Source organism: Castor canadensis, chromosome 8 (assembly GCF_047511655.1).
Source record: "Castor canadensis chromosome 8, mCasCan1.hap1v2, whole genome shotgun sequence".
In the NCBI taxonomy this organism is placed as follows: domain Eukaryota; kingdom Metazoa; phylum Chordata; class Mammalia; order Rodentia; family Castoridae; genus Castor; species Castor canadensis.
In genome coordinates, this window is record NC_133393.1 from 151,123,065 (window position 1) to 151,140,089 (window position 17,025).

At 50.3% G+C, this 17,025-nt stretch overlaps 1 protein-coding gene across 1 annotated transcript in view; it reads left to right on the forward strand.

Annotated features, from left to right (window-relative positions):
- Zc3h7b (zinc finger CCCH-type containing 7B) overlaps positions 1–17,025 on the forward strand; it is a 45,280-nt gene that overhangs the window by 15,809 nt on the left and 12,446 nt on the right. Inside the window, exons 3-14 of the mRNA XM_020168180.2 lie at positions 2,380–2,413; positions 2,541–2,738; positions 3,782–3,940; positions 7,380–7,460; positions 8,285–8,341; positions 10,792–10,834; positions 11,579–11,772; positions 12,052–12,373; positions 13,267–13,325; positions 14,130–14,229; positions 14,644–14,805; positions 16,239–16,444. Coding sequence (XP_020023769.1) covers positions 2,380–2,413; positions 2,541–2,738; positions 3,782–3,940; positions 7,380–7,460; positions 8,285–8,341; positions 10,792–10,834; positions 11,579–11,772; positions 12,052–12,373; positions 13,267–13,325; positions 14,130–14,229; positions 14,644–14,805; positions 16,239–16,444 — 1,615 coding nt within the window. The remainder of the gene's footprint in view (positions 1–2,379; positions 2,414–2,540; positions 2,739–3,781; positions 3,941–7,379; positions 7,461–8,284; positions 8,342–10,791; positions 10,835–11,578; positions 11,773–12,051; positions 12,374–13,266; positions 13,326–14,129; positions 14,230–14,643; positions 14,806–16,238; positions 16,445–17,025) is intronic.

Here is a 17,025-nt window from a genome sequence, read left to right on the forward strand (position 1 = left end):
ACACACTCCTTATCCACATGGCTCTCACAGAGCAAAGGTTTATGTTAACACAACACTCTCTCCACCCTTAACTCACATGCAGTCCCTTTCTTGGCTCCTTCCTGAGGGCATTCAAATCAGGCTAATTGGGTTGGGGATTTTTGAGAGCACCTAGTATGATCAGGGGTTTGTTGTTGCCTTTATGTAGCTGCTCACACCAGGTTGTTGGCTGCTGCAGGCCGATAGCTAGGGTTTCTCCACCTCCTCACACATGGACATCAGAGCAGTGGCTGAGGCACATCTTGTGTTTTGATGTTTGGGAAGTGCTCAAACTTAAGAGACTAGTCTGAACAGGTGAACCTTGTGACTACTGCTTTTCATGAGAAGAATCCTGTGTCAAACCTCAGCCACTGTTTTCTGTAGAGCTGGATCCACACACTCAATTCTGTTTCCTGAATGAGGTGATGCCCCTTCTCACTCAGGGGCACTGTGAAGGTGTAGAGCCTGATGGTACTTGGGGTTCAGAATGTTCATTCTGGCCTTCTCCTTTCCCTATCCAAAGGGACTTGTGGGGGGGGAGGAGAAATGACCCAAACATTGTATGCACATATGAATAAAAAATAAATAAATTAAAAAACAAAAACAAAAACAAAGGGACTTGCGGGAGGGCCAGCAGTGGGCTACCTCCCAGACCCACTGTGGCCTGAGGGATGGTTTTGCAGGGTGACACAGTTGGAACTGCTTCTGCTAAAATTGATTTTGTTGATGTTACCCTGCTCCTCTGGCACTGTCTACCCACATACATACCTCATATGCTTAGCAAACATCTGTTAGATTCTTCCAGGCACAGAGCACTGTGGGAGCCATGAAGTGAATTTGGACAGGTGGGTTGGTGCTGACTTGAAACACAAGACTGAGGCATCTCTTAGGATATGGGTACGACCTGCTGAAAATGAAGCTGATGCTGGCAGCAGGAGACCAACCAGGAGGACAGTGGTGGGGAGCTTGGGACATGCAGCCTAGGGACAGGCTCTGTAGTAGCTTGGGCAAGGAGAGATGGGCCTGGTCTTTGATGGTGGGGAAGGACATGAGGGTGGGATGGCAAGCCCTGATTCCATGGTCAGAGATAACATACATAGCACACATTCACATAAACACGTATGTATGCATGCCCACTACCCTCCCAGCGTCTCTTCTCACCATCACCACCCTTTTTTTAATTAACGTTATTTATTTATTTATTTTTATTTTTGAGACAGGATCTCACTATGTAGCCAAGGTTTGCCTTGAACTCTAAATCCTCTTGCCTCTGCCTCCTGAATGCTGGGATTATAGGCGCATGTCTAGCTTCCCCTCACCTTTTCTCACTAGCTCTGCCTGCTCTTTCTTATTCAGGCATTGGTGGTAACTCTGGGCAACAGAAAGAAGCCCAACCCTGCATTCTGGCCTTGTCTCTGATGCTGACCTGCTATGTGATCTTGAGCAAGTCCTTGTCCCACTCTGAGTGTCTTTTTTTCCCCCCTGTAAAATGAGGGACCAAGAGATACACCTTCACTACCACCCTTCCAGCCTGACAGAGGTGCATCCATTCTCCTGAGCCAACACTTTCTTCCACGTGGAGCTGTGTGATTTTAGCCACAGGAAAAGAAGGGCAGCCCAGACTCTCTGATTTGTCTGATCTGGTGTGAGAGTTTGATGGTTCTATGTACCTGGCATTGGCTGAATTCTGTGTTCTGGGGAGTGGCCAGAAGAGTAGAGGCTCCCAGATGGAGGAGGCCTGAGGTGAACTCCCAGTACCTCACCTCTGGGGGCCTGAGGTAACACATTTGGTTTGGTAAAGATGTGGTCATTCCCACCGTCCAATGTAGGTGTTAATTTCCTGACAGCCCTCATGCTTCCTGCTGCTTCTGACCCACTCCTGCGATGGGCACCCCTGCACTTTCCCCTTCACCTGTACTTGAGCTGCAGCTGGCTGCCACTACCAGTCCTGCCTTGACCAGGAGTCTGGTTTTACTCCTCTTGCCCTTTTCCAGACATGGAGCCTCCTGGGCCCAGCCATGGCAAGTTAGAGAGACCTAGAGTGTCTGCTATCAATAGGAAGAGCTGGATTTGTAGGCAGAAGACAGAGCTGAAGCCAGGACTGAACCTGGTGCCAATCTGCTCTGTCTCAGCATTGGCACCGGGAAAAGCCTGGCTATCAGACCCTGGAGAAAAATGCAAGTCCTTCCATCAGAACCAGACGGCCTGTATATTGTCCCCTCACCCAGTCCACAGGTGACTGAGGTCTGAGTTGGAGGAGCCATTCCTGGCATGACCTCAGGCCTGTAGCATTAGCCCATGGGGCTCCACGAGGCTGGAACTGTGGGCTCATCCAGACCCGTATCCCTCTTTTCCTGCTAGGTCAACACTACCCCTAAAGCAAGAAGAGTATGAGGTAAGTGTCACTGCCAGGTTGGATAAAGGCGAAGGGAGGGTGTGTCCAGGATACAGGGCTGTGGGGGCCAGGACTGAGCTGAATGGAGAAGACCTGCTGAGCCCTCTTTGTACCCTGCCCTGCACAGGCCTTCCTGCTTAAACTGGTGCAGAACCTGTTTGCTGAGGGCAATGATCTGTTCCGGGAGAAGGACTATAAGCAGGCCCTGGTGCAGTACATGGAGGGGCTGAACGTGGCTGACTACGCCGCCTCCGACCAGGTGACCCTACCCCGGGAGCTGCTGTGCAAGCTGCATGTGAACAGAGCTGCCTGCTACTTTACCATGGTGAGCCCAGTGCCTCCACTTCCCTGCTCACTGTGCCCCTTTTGCTCTCAGAGCCAGACCAGCACCCAGTGAGCCTGTAGGCACAGTGCTGATTTCCTCCACCTCCTCCTGTCTGAATCTCACTGTCTAGTCCCAAGGTTCTCAGTCCCTGCTGCACAACAGTCTCATCTGGAGACTTTAAGAAGTACAGATGAGTCGGACACAGTGATGTGCATCTGTAGTCTCAGCTACTGGAGAGGCTGAGACAAGAGGATTTCTCAAACTCAGGAGTTTGAGACCAGCCTGGGCAACCTAGTGAGACTGTGCTAGGGGGAAAAAAATGGATGCATCATAAAAAGCTCTTTAAAAATGGTCTTGATGCCCTAGTCTTGCTGCAGATGAACTGAGTTAGATTCTTGGAGTGATCCTGGATGTTGGTGGGAGTCTGAAAACTGCTGTGCTCCTCCTTCTCAGCCTTCTCTTCCCACCCCTCTTGCAGTCTCCCCAGACTTTCTCCTCTTCCTTAGAGCTCTAGCCTCCTACTCCTCCCTGCCTTGCTCCCCTCCTGGCTTATTCCTGTGTCAGGTCCTGTAGGAGCCTCTGCTGAGAGTCCTGAGGGTCCAGGAATATCTTTGCAAGTCCAGGCTAGCTCTTGTGGATAAATGAGTACATAGGCACCTGAGGAGTGTCCCCTTTACAGTGCTCTGTGCAAAGCTGCCTTCCTGATTGTACTTCTCAGATGTGCCACTGTTACTCTCAGCCATGTTCAGAGAAGACAGGTAAATGGATGTGTTAGTGACTAGGTTCATTGCTGCAGAAGCTGCAGCTCTTCCCACAGCATCCTCCCACCACCCACTGAAGCCTACTGGCACAGATGTCCCATCAGAGTCGGATGCTGCCTTTCCTCTCCAAGCTCTCCAGGCCCACTCTGGAGCCCAGCCCACCTCCTGCTCCCAACTCTGTGGGGAAGGGAGAAGCTGCTTTCGAGCCATAGAGGGGGCAGGGCCTGGCAGAGAGGAAGGATCACTGGCCCTGACTGTGGGCGGCCTGCTCTTCACCTGCAGGGCCTGTATGAGAAGGCATTGGAGGACAGCGAGAAGGCGCTGGGCCTGGACGGCGAGAGCATCCGGGCACTGTTCCGCAAGGCGCGGTCCCTCAACGAGCTGGGGCGCCATAAAGAGGCCTATGAGTGCAGCAGTCGGTGTTCACTTGCCCTGCCCCATGTAAGTCCTGGCTCCAAAGCCTCTTCACTGGGCCTTACTTGGGCCAAGCCATCACATCCTTCTGAGCTTCACTTTCCTCCTCAGCAACATAGAGTTGCAGACTCTGATGGGAGCACAGTTGGGCTTGTGTACCAGGTACTACTAAAATTTCATTGTATTAACTCACCTCATCCTTGCCACAGCTTTGTGAAGTTGATGCTCTTATTGTCCCCTTTTTAAATGTGAAGAGACAGAGATGTGGACAGAAAGGAAGTTACCTGAGATCACAGCAGCCAGGAGGTGGCAGAGGGAGAGTTGAACTGATTCTCAAGTCTGTACTCTTGACCTCTATGGTATAGGGTTGCCATGAGGATTAAAGGGATGCCTTAGATGCTAGGGTCCTAATGTCAGGATTGTCACTGGGTAGGAAAGTGACAATGAGAAATGACCAACAGAAATCCTGCTGGGTAACCTTGACCCACTCACAGCTGAACACATGATCCCTCTCCATTTATCCATTTAAGAGCCACCCACATGGGCACAAATCTGTACCCTTCAAAGACCCACAACTCACTAGTAACCAGTTGATACAGCCCTGTGTATACAGCCCTGACCCCCAGTGTGACCTTAGATAAAGTACTTCCTGTCTCTACATATCAGCTCCACATCTATGAAATGCCCTTCTTACTTCATCCCTGAAATAATGGCTGTGAAAGAGCTTAGCGAAAAGTAAAGGCTGCCTAGAAAGAGCAAGGAGGTAGGGCTTGAGTAGAGCAGGAAGAGGCAAGGAGAGTGCAGGCAGTGTGTACAGTGATCAAGAATGTCAGGTTGGGAGATCTGACCTGGGGTTTTTTTGTTTTTTTTTCCTTTTCTGATTTTTCTGGGTGTGGGTTTTATTGTTGAATCTCCCAGTACTAGCTGTGTGACCTTGGCCATGACTTAGCATCTGAGAAACAAGACTTACTTTGCACCCTGTAAAGTGGGATGATAACTTACACTGTATCATAGGACTGTGCTGAGGACAGAGTCAAAAAATCACTTAGCACAATGGCCAGATAGCAATGTTCAGAACACATTAGATGATATTACACATATGATTCTTTTTTTCCAGTATGGGAAATGGAACCTAGGCCTCACCCTTGCTAGGCAAGTGCTCTACCACTTGAGCTATACCCCAAACCCTTTTGTTTTAATTTTGTTTTTGAGATAGGTTCTTGCTAACTTTGCCCAGGCTGGTCTTGAATTGGGATCCTCCTGCTTCCTCCTCCTGAGTTCTGTGATTGTAGTGTCCACAGCAGATCCACTTTGAGAACTCACTGGGCACACACTCATGAGGAAGCCAAGACAATTTTTATCTCTCCCCATACGTAAAGAAGCAAGACCCAGTAAGGGCTAGGAAGTGCCTAAACAAAGTACCCAACCCAGGATTCCTGACTCTGCATTAGAGAATTGTACCTTTTTCCAGTCTTTGTTGGGGAAATACAGACTGAGCCCCTGTACCATGGTTGACACTGGGGACTAGAGGTGACTTAGATTTAGGACTTGGGCTCCAGGAGCTCTTGAATGCGGTGGGGAAAGGGACAAATGCATGGGCTTTCCCCCACTCTCTCTTCCTCAGGCCCTGTTATGGCCTGGATCCAGTGCTAGCTACTCATTTCTTTGCTTACTGATTTCTACCATTAGACTGCTCTCTCTAAGAGTCCTGGACACCTGCACTGTACACTGTAGTCCCTCTTGCTACTAGCTTATGCCTGGTGACACGGTGCATGCTCAGTAATGCAGACTGAGAGAGGGAAGGAAGACTGCCCATTGTTTATCCATCACTCACTGTCCAGGTGCTGTTCAGAACTGCTTTTTTTTTTTTTTTTTTTTCATTTTTCTTTTATTATTCATATGTGCATACAAGGCTTGGTTCATTTCTCCCCCCTGCCCCCACCCCCTCCCTTACCACTCACTCCACCCCTCCCTCTCCCCCCCACCTCAATACCCAGCAGAAACTATTTTGCCCTTATTTCTAATTTTGTTGAAGAGAGAGTATAAGCAATAATAGGAAGGAACAAGGGTTTTTGCTGGTTGAGATAAGGATAGCTATACAGGGCATTGACTCACATTGATTTCCTGTGCATGGGTGTTACCTTCTAGGTTAAATCTTTTTGATCTAACCTTTTCTCTAGTACCTGGTCCCCTTTTCCTATTGGCCTCAGTTGCTTTTAAGGTATCTGCTTTAGTTTCTCTGCGTTAAGGGCAACAAATGCTAGCTAGTTTTTTAGGTGTCTTACCTATCCTCACCCCTCCCTTGTGTGCTCTCGCTTTTATCATGTGCTCAAAGTCCAATCCTATTGTTGTGTTTGCCCTTGATCTAATGTCCACATATGAGGGAGAACATACAATTTTTGGTTTTTTGAGCCAGGCTAACCTCACTCAGAATGATGTTCTCCAATTCCATCCATTTACCAGCGAATGATAACATTTCATTCTTCTTCATGGCTGCATAAAATTCCATTGTGTATAGATACAGAACTGCTCATGCCCTTGCTCCTTGGGGCCTAATAGCAACTCTGTGTGTGATCCATGTGTCTTCATTTGCTAAGGGTTCCAGGATATTGTTTGGTAATAGAAGCAAGTTGTAGAACACTTAGTATAACATGATGCCACTTACATTAAAAAGAAAAACAAAGAAGAGAGAAGCTCTGCGAAACAAAGCTAAGGATGCGTTTACATTTTTTTTTTTTTTTTAGGTTTGGATGCTTGCATTCCTAGAGAAGGTCTGCAGGGGAAACATGTCAGACTTACAACATGGGTCCTCCTCTGTCAGTCATGGTGGTGGGGAGTCAGGGAGCACTTACATTCACTGTGACAGTTCACCTTTCTACAGTAACTCTATTATTTGATAAGGGATTCGGGATGCAGCTCAGTAGTAGAGCCTAGCATGTGTAAGGCTCTGGGTTCCACCCCCAACACTGCAAAGAAAAGAGAAAAATAAATAAAAAGTTAACAACAAGAAGAAAAAATTAACATTAAAATAAAAGCAGCATGGTTCAATCCCTAGCACCATTAATAAATAAATAAATAGCAGCCAGGCATGGTGGTGCACACCTGGAAGCTCAGCTATTCAGAAGACTGAGGCAGGAGGATCAGTTGAGCCCAGACGATCGAAGCCAGCCTGGGTAACAGAGCAAAACTATGTCTCACAGATGAGTAAAAAAAAATAAAATCAAAATCATTTCTTTACCCTCTCCCAAGGAAAAGGAAAACACAAGCATGAGTTCATTATTCTAGCCTCACTACTGCCTAGCTGTGTGGCATGGAAAATCAGTGTTACGCCTGGGGCCTCACTTTCTTGCCTGTAACATGGGGTAAAGGTGGCCCTCCCTGCACTAGGGCTATACTAGGTATTCAGGAGCACAGCTCTGTGGGTGCAACCTGACCCACCAGGTGCCCTGTGTTTCACCTTCTCCAGGATGAAAGTGTCACTCAGCTGGGTCAGGAGCTGGCTCAGAAGCTCGGGCTGCGTGTACGGAAGGCATATAAAAGGCCCCAGGTAGGTGGGCTCTGAGCCCTGGGGCAGGAGCAGAGATGAGGTGTGAAGGGAAAGAACAGTTATTGTTGGGAAGCTGGGTAAGGTGGCCAAGGCCGGGTAAGGACAGAGGGAATGAGAACAGGTGATCTTTCCTCTCTGTTGGCTGAAAGCCCTGGAATGAGCACCAGGACCGTATGGAAGAAGAAGAACAGCCAAAGCTTCCAGCTCACCTTGGACACCAGCTGTTAAAACATGTTTCCGCCCCTGCCCTGGCCCATGACTTTAAGCACCTTGGAGTTGGCCTGAGTTAACGTGGGTGTCCTTTAACTTTGTGTTCTCAAATAACCGCCATATGTGCCTAATTGAAGAGTCAGATCTGGCTCCTTTCCATCCACATGTATTTATTTGGTACCTACCACGTGCCTGGAAGCTGTACACAGGAAAGCATATGGCTCTAGAGTCTCTTGAACAAGTTAGTTCATTTTCTCCATCTTGGTTTCTGCATCTGGAAATGGGAATAACTATGCTACTTCAGAGGGATCATGGGAAGAAAAAAATTAGAGAAACTTGAAATGGCATTTAGCATAGTAACTAATACCCAGTAGGAATGTTTATGTGGAAGTCCTTCTCCCACCTTTCACCAAGGTCAAAAGTGGAAGAAGAGATTATCCAGTCATCTGGGAAGACAGAGGAGGTAATAGCAACAAGCCTGGGGGCAGGGAGCCTCAGATGGCACCTCACACTACAGTGGCTTGTGTTGGGCCTCTCTATTGCCCTAGCTGGTGAGATGTTGAGAATCCTTCCAGTCTCTTGATCTCTTTTCACTTCTCTCCAATCTCTGGCAGGAATTGGAAACTTTTTCTTTGCTTAGTAACGGCACTGCGGCTAGTGTGGCAGATCAGGTAAGATGGGGGGTGGAACCCCAAGCCCTTCCTCTCCCAATATCAACCTGCCTTGCTTCTTCTATCATGAGAGCTTTGAAATCACCCTCTGGGTATAGCAGACTTAGGCAGTGCAATGCCTTGCTTCTCTGCAGCCAGTGGATCATATATGGCATGACACCTGGCACTTGGCTCCTGCCAGACCTTTCACCCACCCCTTCAACCTTGCTAATGCCCCCAACACATCCACAAAGGTCAATTATGGAGGTCTATGGGAAGCCCAAGCAGAGTGGACTCTGCCATGGAACAGACCAGGTCTGCCTCAGTGCAACACACACACAGAGTGGCCTAAGCCCATATGAAGACTAGGTGGCATCCAGGAAGATTCCTTGACATTGTATAGATCATACATGACATTTGCAAGTGTTGGCTTCTGCAATATCTGCAGGCTTCTCCAACATTACGGTCATTCATCTTACCAGTCAGTCACTCCATGTATGCATCAAGAAATGGGGTGGCTTGGGCTTTGTCCGCAGGAGTTCTCAGAAGGCATGAGATAGGCAGGGGCTCTACAAGGCACAGTGTCTGTACAAGAGTTATCTTCTGGAGTATGGGAAGCAAAACTAAGGAGGGCTGTGAGTTCTCAGAGAACCTAAGAGCTTCACAGAGCCAGAGAGACAGGATGCAGACAGAAAAGTGGACAGCATTCTCAGCCAGGGCAAGAGCCCCAGCAGAGGTCTGGAGTCAGGAGAGGGAGGGATGCACCCCACACCACAAGCCCAGTTCCTCTCCAGGGAGTTCAGAAGAATCTGGGTTCTGCGGCTGGATGTGTTGAGGTTTAGGTCCTGAGTGTACCCTTCATCTGAGTGGCCACTCCACTCTCAGGGCCTCAGCTTCCTTGTCTTCATACAGTGGCTATAGGATTACAGTGACTCATAGGTGAAAGCTTGCAACCACACCTGCTAGAGAGAGGAGCTCTATAATCTTGTGTTACTAGGTGAATATTACTAGCAGGGAGTCCATTCAATGGGGCAGAAAGACAAGAGCCTGGATAATCTGGCCAAAGCAATATGGCGGCCGGGAGAGTTTAGAGATGGTTTTATCCTGCAGGGCCTTCGGAACTACAGGCAGTACCGAGCAGGGAAAATTAACTGTCCCTAGAGAGTCTTCCTTTTTTCCCCCTCAAATATTTTATATACTTACTGTGGGAAAAGCAGTTCTCTGCTCCAGCATGACCATCTTGGTTTATGTAGCTTTTCTGTGATAAGCAAACACAGCTTGGAGGATGGAAATGTGCGCTCCCTGGACAGACCCAGGTGTGGGGGGCTAGGAGAGTGCCTAGGCTCAGGAGACAGGGTCAGGGCAGGTCCTGGTTGAATAGCCCTCTCTGACCTGTGAGTGGCAGCCTTGGTAGATCTGTCAGTGCTGTGGGACAATATTGTAGAGTCCCAAGCCAAGGGCTAAATACAACAGTGGGTGTGAAGTGCTGATTGAGGTCTTGCATGAGTCAGTGTGCAGGTTGTATCTTACTGCCTTTATTGCTACTGCTGATCCCTGGCAGCGTGGCTAGGTGAAGGTCTGTGCTTTCCTCTGCCCTCCATGGCAGAGGGAGAGGACACCAGGGAAGGCAGGACTTCTTCTGGGCCATGAAGAACTCAGAGAAGAAAGGAGAATATTCTATGCTCCGCATAGTCCAGAGGTGGAGATAAGGCAGAGGAGTCCACTGGCAACAGAATAGAGGTTGACGAACTAAACTCCTAAACCAACCTCCTGATAGTTCACACTTGAAAATATGTGTTATGTATCTAATAGACACTTAGAAAATACTTCCTGTGTACAAAGCACTGTTCTGAGCACTTTATAGATATCAGGTCATTTCATCCCGAAACAGTCCCAGGAGGTCATGGTGACAGTGTCCTCACTTTACAAATAAGGTAATAGGCCCAGGAAGAGCAAGAGAGTTGACTAGTCTAGAGAGGAAGCTTAGATCCAGCTCTCCTCCAACAGAAGGGCCACAGTGGCAATGGGGTCCCATCCCAGATGACTCTCCCTTTTCTGCCCCCTAGGAAGCTTAGGGCTGTACCCTTTTGTCTTTAAGCTGCAAACCATCTAGGGTATTCTGTGGAGGGCTTGGTAAAACCTCACCACTTCCTAGGGCATGAACTCTACTGTTTTTCAGGTGGGGAAATCAAGGCCCAGAGGTTATTACCTTTCCCCTGGACCACTGCTTCCGTGAGGTGCACCTATAAGGCTGGGCTGACCCCACACCCCACCTCCTAGCCTGTGTTTGTACAAACCCTGTCTGAAGACCAAGGCTGAACATGTGATAGGGGTTTAGTATTTATCCTGAGTACTGTGTTGTTCCTCAGTGATTGGTCATCAGCATAGCCATGTGGGAGTGCTGGGCCCCAGGGCCAAATCATCTCATGCCCCTTGCCTGACCAATACACCTGTGTCCTTCCTCTTCACAGGGACTGTTCAATGGATTGGGGTCCATAGATGACATAGAAACAGGTAATGTCCCTGATCAAGAGGACAGGGCTGGGCACCGGTGGGCTCACACCTAGCTACTTGGGAGGCAGAGATCAGGCAGATTGCAGTTGGAAGCCAACCTGGGCAAATAGTTCAAGAGACCCTATCTCAAAAATATCCAACACAAAACAGGGCTGGCAGAGTGACTCAAGTGGTAGAACGCCTGCCTAGCAAGCATGAGTCCTTGAGTTCAAGCCCTGCTACCACCCCTCTAAAAAGAGAACAGGAATTGGATCCCAGGGAGGGCTCAACCCCTTACCCCAAAGACCCAGGAAGTCAAAGGAGCTGGACCCTGTCCAGCCTTGTAGACAGAGGCTCCCTTAGGCAAGAGAGGATGTAGGGGATTGAGGACAACAGGCTCCCCTTCTGGGTTGGGAGATCACTTCTCTAGCTTGACCTCTGTCCCTCATTCTAGTCCTGTCCCTCTTGAACATCTACCTTCTTTCCTTTTATCTTCCATATTGACTTCCAGGAAGAGTTGCACCATATAAGTGTCCTTTGAGGAAGGCATTGCTTACCCCAGGGGAAGGTGACAAACATGGATGTTCTGGTGGAGCTGGGGCCATTGGGTGATAGTGTGGGGGTAAAGGACCCCTCTGGCTCCAAGCTACCTTCCTTGACTATCATTGAGCCTATGCTACTGGGGTAGGTGATAGGGAGTCTGGGGCCCTGGAGGAGCTGGGGAAGAAGGGAAGATACTGGCTGAGCATCCCTCACCTTCCACAGACTGCTATGTGGACCTGCGAGGCTCCCCAGCCCTGCTTCCCTCTACTCCCACAATGCCCCTGTTCCCTCACGTTATGGACCTGCTGGCCCCACTGGACAGCAGCAGCAGGTCCCTCCCCAGCACTGAGGGCCTGGACGACTTTTCAGATGGGGATGTCTTTGGTCCAGAGCTGGACACCCTCCTGGATTCCCTGGTGAGCCAAACCATTACCCTCCTGCTCCCTAAGCCTATCCACCTAGGACACCACTGTCCCACAGGGGTGGGGGAAAGCCCTGGTCTCCATGTAACAGCTGGGGAAAGGAGGCCCCGGGAGGGACTTACCAGGATAGAAACCAAGCTGCAGAACGTACACCCAGAGAGACGATGAGGAGCCCACGCTCTACCTCCTGTTTGCTTCCCAGAGTGCTCCATTCTTCCCTGGGCTGGGCACTCACGTTCTCCCCTGATTCCTGGTTCTGTCCTCACCTTACAGTCTCTGGTCCAGGGTGGCCTACCTGGCAGCGGCATGCCTAGTGAATTGCCACAGCTGATACCCGTGTTTCCTGGTGGGACCCCACTGCTGCCACCTGTGGTGGGTGGCTCCATTCCTGTCTCCAGTCCACTGCCCCCTGCCTCCTTTGGCCTCGTTATGGATCCCTCCAAGAAGCTGGCTGCCTCTGTGCTGGATGCCCTTGATCCCCCAGGCTCCACACTGGACCCCCTGGACCTGCTGCCATACTCAGAGACCCGGCTGGACTCCCTGGACAGCTTTGGGTCTACCCGAGGCTCCCTGGACAAGCCTGACTCTTTCATGGGTGAGGCCTGTGTGGGCACATTATTCCCTTACTCCCTTGACAGTGTGCAAAGTCACATCTCTGCTCTCTGGAGAGTAGATGGGGACTGTACTCTGCGCACCAAAGCCCAGGCCCTGTCTCCCTTGGCAATCTAGGGCAGTATGTGTTGCTCTCTCTCTACTATGCTCAGCAATGTGCAAAGCTGAGCATCTTGTTCCAGATCAAACAGCAGAGCTGTGATAGGTCAGGACTCCACTGGCCCAATCTGGTGCTCTCTGTCCAACCCCTAAGGCTCCAGTCTCCCAAGCTAAGGGTCCCATGGAGATGACTCTGAGACTAGGGGTAGGGGACAAGGCCACAAGCTTCTTCAACACCAATCTGGGCTGGGCTCCAGGGACCCAGAGAGAAAACTGATCCATTCAGGTCCTGGTGGATACGTGTAGCCCAGGGCACAAAGGACGGAGGGACTCACAGGGCTGTGGGAGCACAGTGGGGCTGAGGGAGACCTGCTGGAGGAAGTGATGACTGGACCCTGTCTTGGAGGAAAAGTTCATCAGTGGGGTGAAGGGAACAGAGGCACACGCCCTGTGTGATGGAGGGTCATGAGCTAGCTATTGACCAGAGGATGGGTGGGGTGAGTGGAACATTGGTGGGTCATAGTCTCAGAGCAGCTTTGAGCCAAGGTAAGAGCTTGGGCTTTCTCTCAGGGGTAGCAGGGAGCCTTAGCAAAGGGTGGACATGCTTTGGCTGCTGCCTGAGAATAGAGAGGAAGAGCAGAGTTGAGGGATCAGCATGAGTAGGAGAGGTGTGGCCTGGGAAATCTCTGAGTTAGAAATACACAAGGGAAAGTCCCGGGAAGGTGCCTCATGTCCTCAGTGCCAGGACAGGTGACACCTGTGTCTTTTCCCATCCAGAGGAGACCAACTCACAGGACCACCACCCCCCAAGCAGTACTCAGAAACCAACCCCCTTGGTAAGTAATGAGTGGAGCTCTCAGACCTGACCTTCATTCCTCTTGCAGGTATGGGGGAGTGACTGTGAGCCCCAGATTGGGGAGTGAGTCTTCTGCATGGGTGAGGTGCTTCATTCTCTAAGGAACGGCCCCTCAGAATGGATTGCTCAAGGTGGTCTGCTTGTCCTTCATCACCAGCCATGTGCTAGGAGGGCACACAGAGAACACTCTGTACCCTGTGTTTTAAAGAGGACAACAAGATTCCCAGAGTTGGTCATGACCCTTGTCTCCAACTTAGCCTGTTCTGGTTTTAAAAGAGCACTTGATCAGGAGTGGGCAGGCTTCACGCTGAATTCAGCTTAGAAACTAGCTGTGTGAACCCGAGGAAGTCACTGGATCTCTGAGTCTTGTCTTCCTCCCTATCTGCTGATGGCTGGGGGCTTGCAGGAGGGCATATGTAGAGGCTTCTATCAGGGCTACAGATGTTTCTCTGCTTTCATGTTGACCTTTCATTCAAGGAAAGGTTCTGGACCAGGATCACTATCGCCTACTCTTCCCTGCTACCTAGGGGCTTCCAAGGCTGGTCCTGGTGTTCCGGGCTCTTAGGCCATAATATAAAGGCTGGGAGGGGTGGCAGGACTGGAGGTGTGGCTCAAGCAGAAGAGTGCTGCTTTGCAAGCGCAAAGCTGGAGTTCAAACCCCAGTCCCATTAAAAAAAAAAAAAAAGGCTGGGAGAGTCAAGGGAGAGGGAGGGGTTTTTGGTTACAGTTCTGCTCTTGAATAGTCCTAATGCTGTCACCCAGGCCAATCGTCCTCTTGTTACAGCCGGAGCCCTCCATGCCTAATACCGCCTTGCTCATCAAGAATCCCTTAGCTGCTACCCATGAATTCAAGCAGGCCTGCCTGCTGTGCTACCCCAAAACAGGTAACACCAACTTGTGGTAATAACCTCACCCCAAAGATGTCAGGATTCTCAGGAGTGATAGCATAGAACAAAAAGACCAGTGTGTCAGTGGGAGATACATGCAGGAAAACGAACATGGCAAAAAAGCAAGGGGTGGATCCCGGTTGGACCTCTGCCAATCACTGTCTTTGCAATTCTTTCTAGAGAAATCCTAGATGGGCAGGCTTTCTACAGGTCAGGGTGGGTCAGAACATCAGTGGAAAGGGGTTTGAGGACAACCCCCAATACACCCCAACTCCATGGAGGGCACAGTAGGGAAGGGTGTGCTAGTACATGGGGCTCAGATGAGGGCCTCTAGTTCCCATGCTCTGCCTGGACCTGCCAGTGGCCACCCTTCAATTTTGCCTAGAGTCACATCCCTGCCCACCCTCACAGGCCCCAGGGCAGGTGACTACACTTACCGTGAGAGCCTTGAACACAAGTGCAAGCGGGACATCCTGCTCGGCCGGCTCCGGAGCGCTGAGGACCAGATATGGAAGCGGATCCGGCCCCGGCCTACCAAGACAAGCTTCGTGGGCTCCTACTACCTGTGCAAAGGTGGGTGGGCTGCAGCAGAGGCCCAGCACCTAGCCAGGGCCTTGCTTCTTTTGTACCCAGCCACTGGGCAGCAGAGCCAGGTGGGCCTTGTGGCTACAGAGGAGGTGAGGAAGTTGAGACACTGGGGCTTGTGGAGGTCGTGAAGGATGAGTTCCATGACAAAGTGAGCATCTCATATCCTGAAGGTCAAGAAACATTTGGGATGTTCTGTGGCAAACTGTGTTTCTTGCATGTGCAAGTTCCACAGTTCGTGAATAGGCTGTTGAGGGTGCTGTGGAGAGAATCCACAGAAAGCACTTAGGACTAGCACATAAGAAGGACATGATAAATTTCAGCTCATTTTAGTGATCAGTTTACTGTCATTGTCCTCACTTCTGACTTGTGGCAAATTTGTCATCGTTGAATGGACACTTGTCATGTGTGTTATTTGCTTTCTTCTGTTTCCTAACTAAGCAATTTGATCCAGTCTACATGGCAGCATTTGAATATTCATGAAATTGTTAAACTCATCTGAGTGTAGCCCTTTCACACTGACCATCACACATCCTCACAACTCTAGATAAGGAAACGGGCCTTGAGAGTCTGCCCCAGGCTCCCCTTTTGTGACTCTGCCTGTGGCCAGTGGGATGCAGTCCAAATTGCACGAGGCCAATGGATACGACATCCATCTACCCATCCTCTGACCTAACCAGCATCCTCAAACCCACTGATCACTCCCTAATGCCCTGGCACATGCTGTGCCCTTTGAGCCTGACTGCATGGATCCTGGAAGCCATTCCCTGCAGTGTTCCGCCTGCACTAAGGGATGAGGTCTGCTTCTCTAGGTCCTTGGCCCATGTTCCTTGTCCTGGAGCTTGGCAGAAGTTGGAACAAGGCAGACTCAGAAAGAGGGAGAAGAAACAGGGCCCCTTCCATGAAAAAAAGGTCTCTAGGATCTGAGCGTGTTTCCCTTCAAACTCCCCAGCCTCAAGAGTGATTTATTATCTCACTGGGTCCCCACCATCCAGTGTCCTCTGCTTATGAAAATGGTGGCCAAGGATTAGGGAGTAGCAAGGAATCCCAATTCCAGTCTGTCTCTAAAGTCCATGTTCTTAACATTCAATATACTTGCCTGATGAATAATCATTTTTTAAACCCCTCCATTTCATGTAGAGGTTTGTGTACTTCTACACAGTCCTTTTTCATACTTTTTGTCTTGACCTGCACAAGGCAGCTTTGGGGGGCAGATGGTAGAAGTGATGACTGAGCCCTGCAGGTGCCAAGCATAGAGGGGCCTGGGCCTAGCATTTGGGAAAGTATCCTCACAGGAGGGCAGCTGTTGCCAGCGTACCATACTTGGCAGAGCCAAACCCTGCTGGCTGTAGAGGGACCATAGGGCACTGTGAACTACCATCCCCGCCTGGCAGAACGTGTGTCCTGTTGCCTCTTTGCAGACATGATTAACAAGCAGGACTGTAAGTACGGGGATAACTGCACCTTCGCCTACCATCAGGAGGAGATCGACGTGTGGACCGAGGAGCGGAAGGGCACCCTCAACCGTGACCTGCTCTTTGACCCGCTGGGGGGTGTCAAGCGTGGCAGTCTCACCATTGCCAAGCTCCTCAAGGAACACCAGGGCATCTTCACCTTCCTCTGTGAGGTACCTCCTCACCCCACTGCCTCCCCCACACGCAGGACTGAGGGTTACTCCCCAGTGCCAGCCATTACAAGGGTCAGTCCTGGAGCTGTAGGTATGGGAGGTCTGGTCTTAGAGTCAGCAGATCCCTGAACTATCGAAAGTTAGGCCCTAAGTTTTCTATCTTGCTAGGGTCCAGATCCTATCCAGCCCTCTCATTTTGTCAAAACAGAAACTGAAGCCAAAAAGAAATAGTAGCCCTGACACCTGCTCTTCCCTGACAGGCTTTAGGTCCTCATCCCCACCCCTCCAGGCAGTTCTACCACACAGATACTGCCCCCATTTATACATGGTGATGCTGGAGTTCAAGGAGGTGAGATGGAACCCAAAGGCCACATGGCTAGTCCAGAGCAGAGCTGACCTTCAAGCCTTAGAACCCAGGCCCACATCCCAGTGCCAACTGCCCCTGATGGTTCTCTTGGCCAGGCCCCCTGGGACCAGGCAGATCAGGAGGCTTGTCCAGTATTGTCCTTAAATCCCTTGTTGTAGGTATGGTATCCTTACTGTCCTGAGCAAGGTGTCCATGCCTTGCTTTTCACACCTTC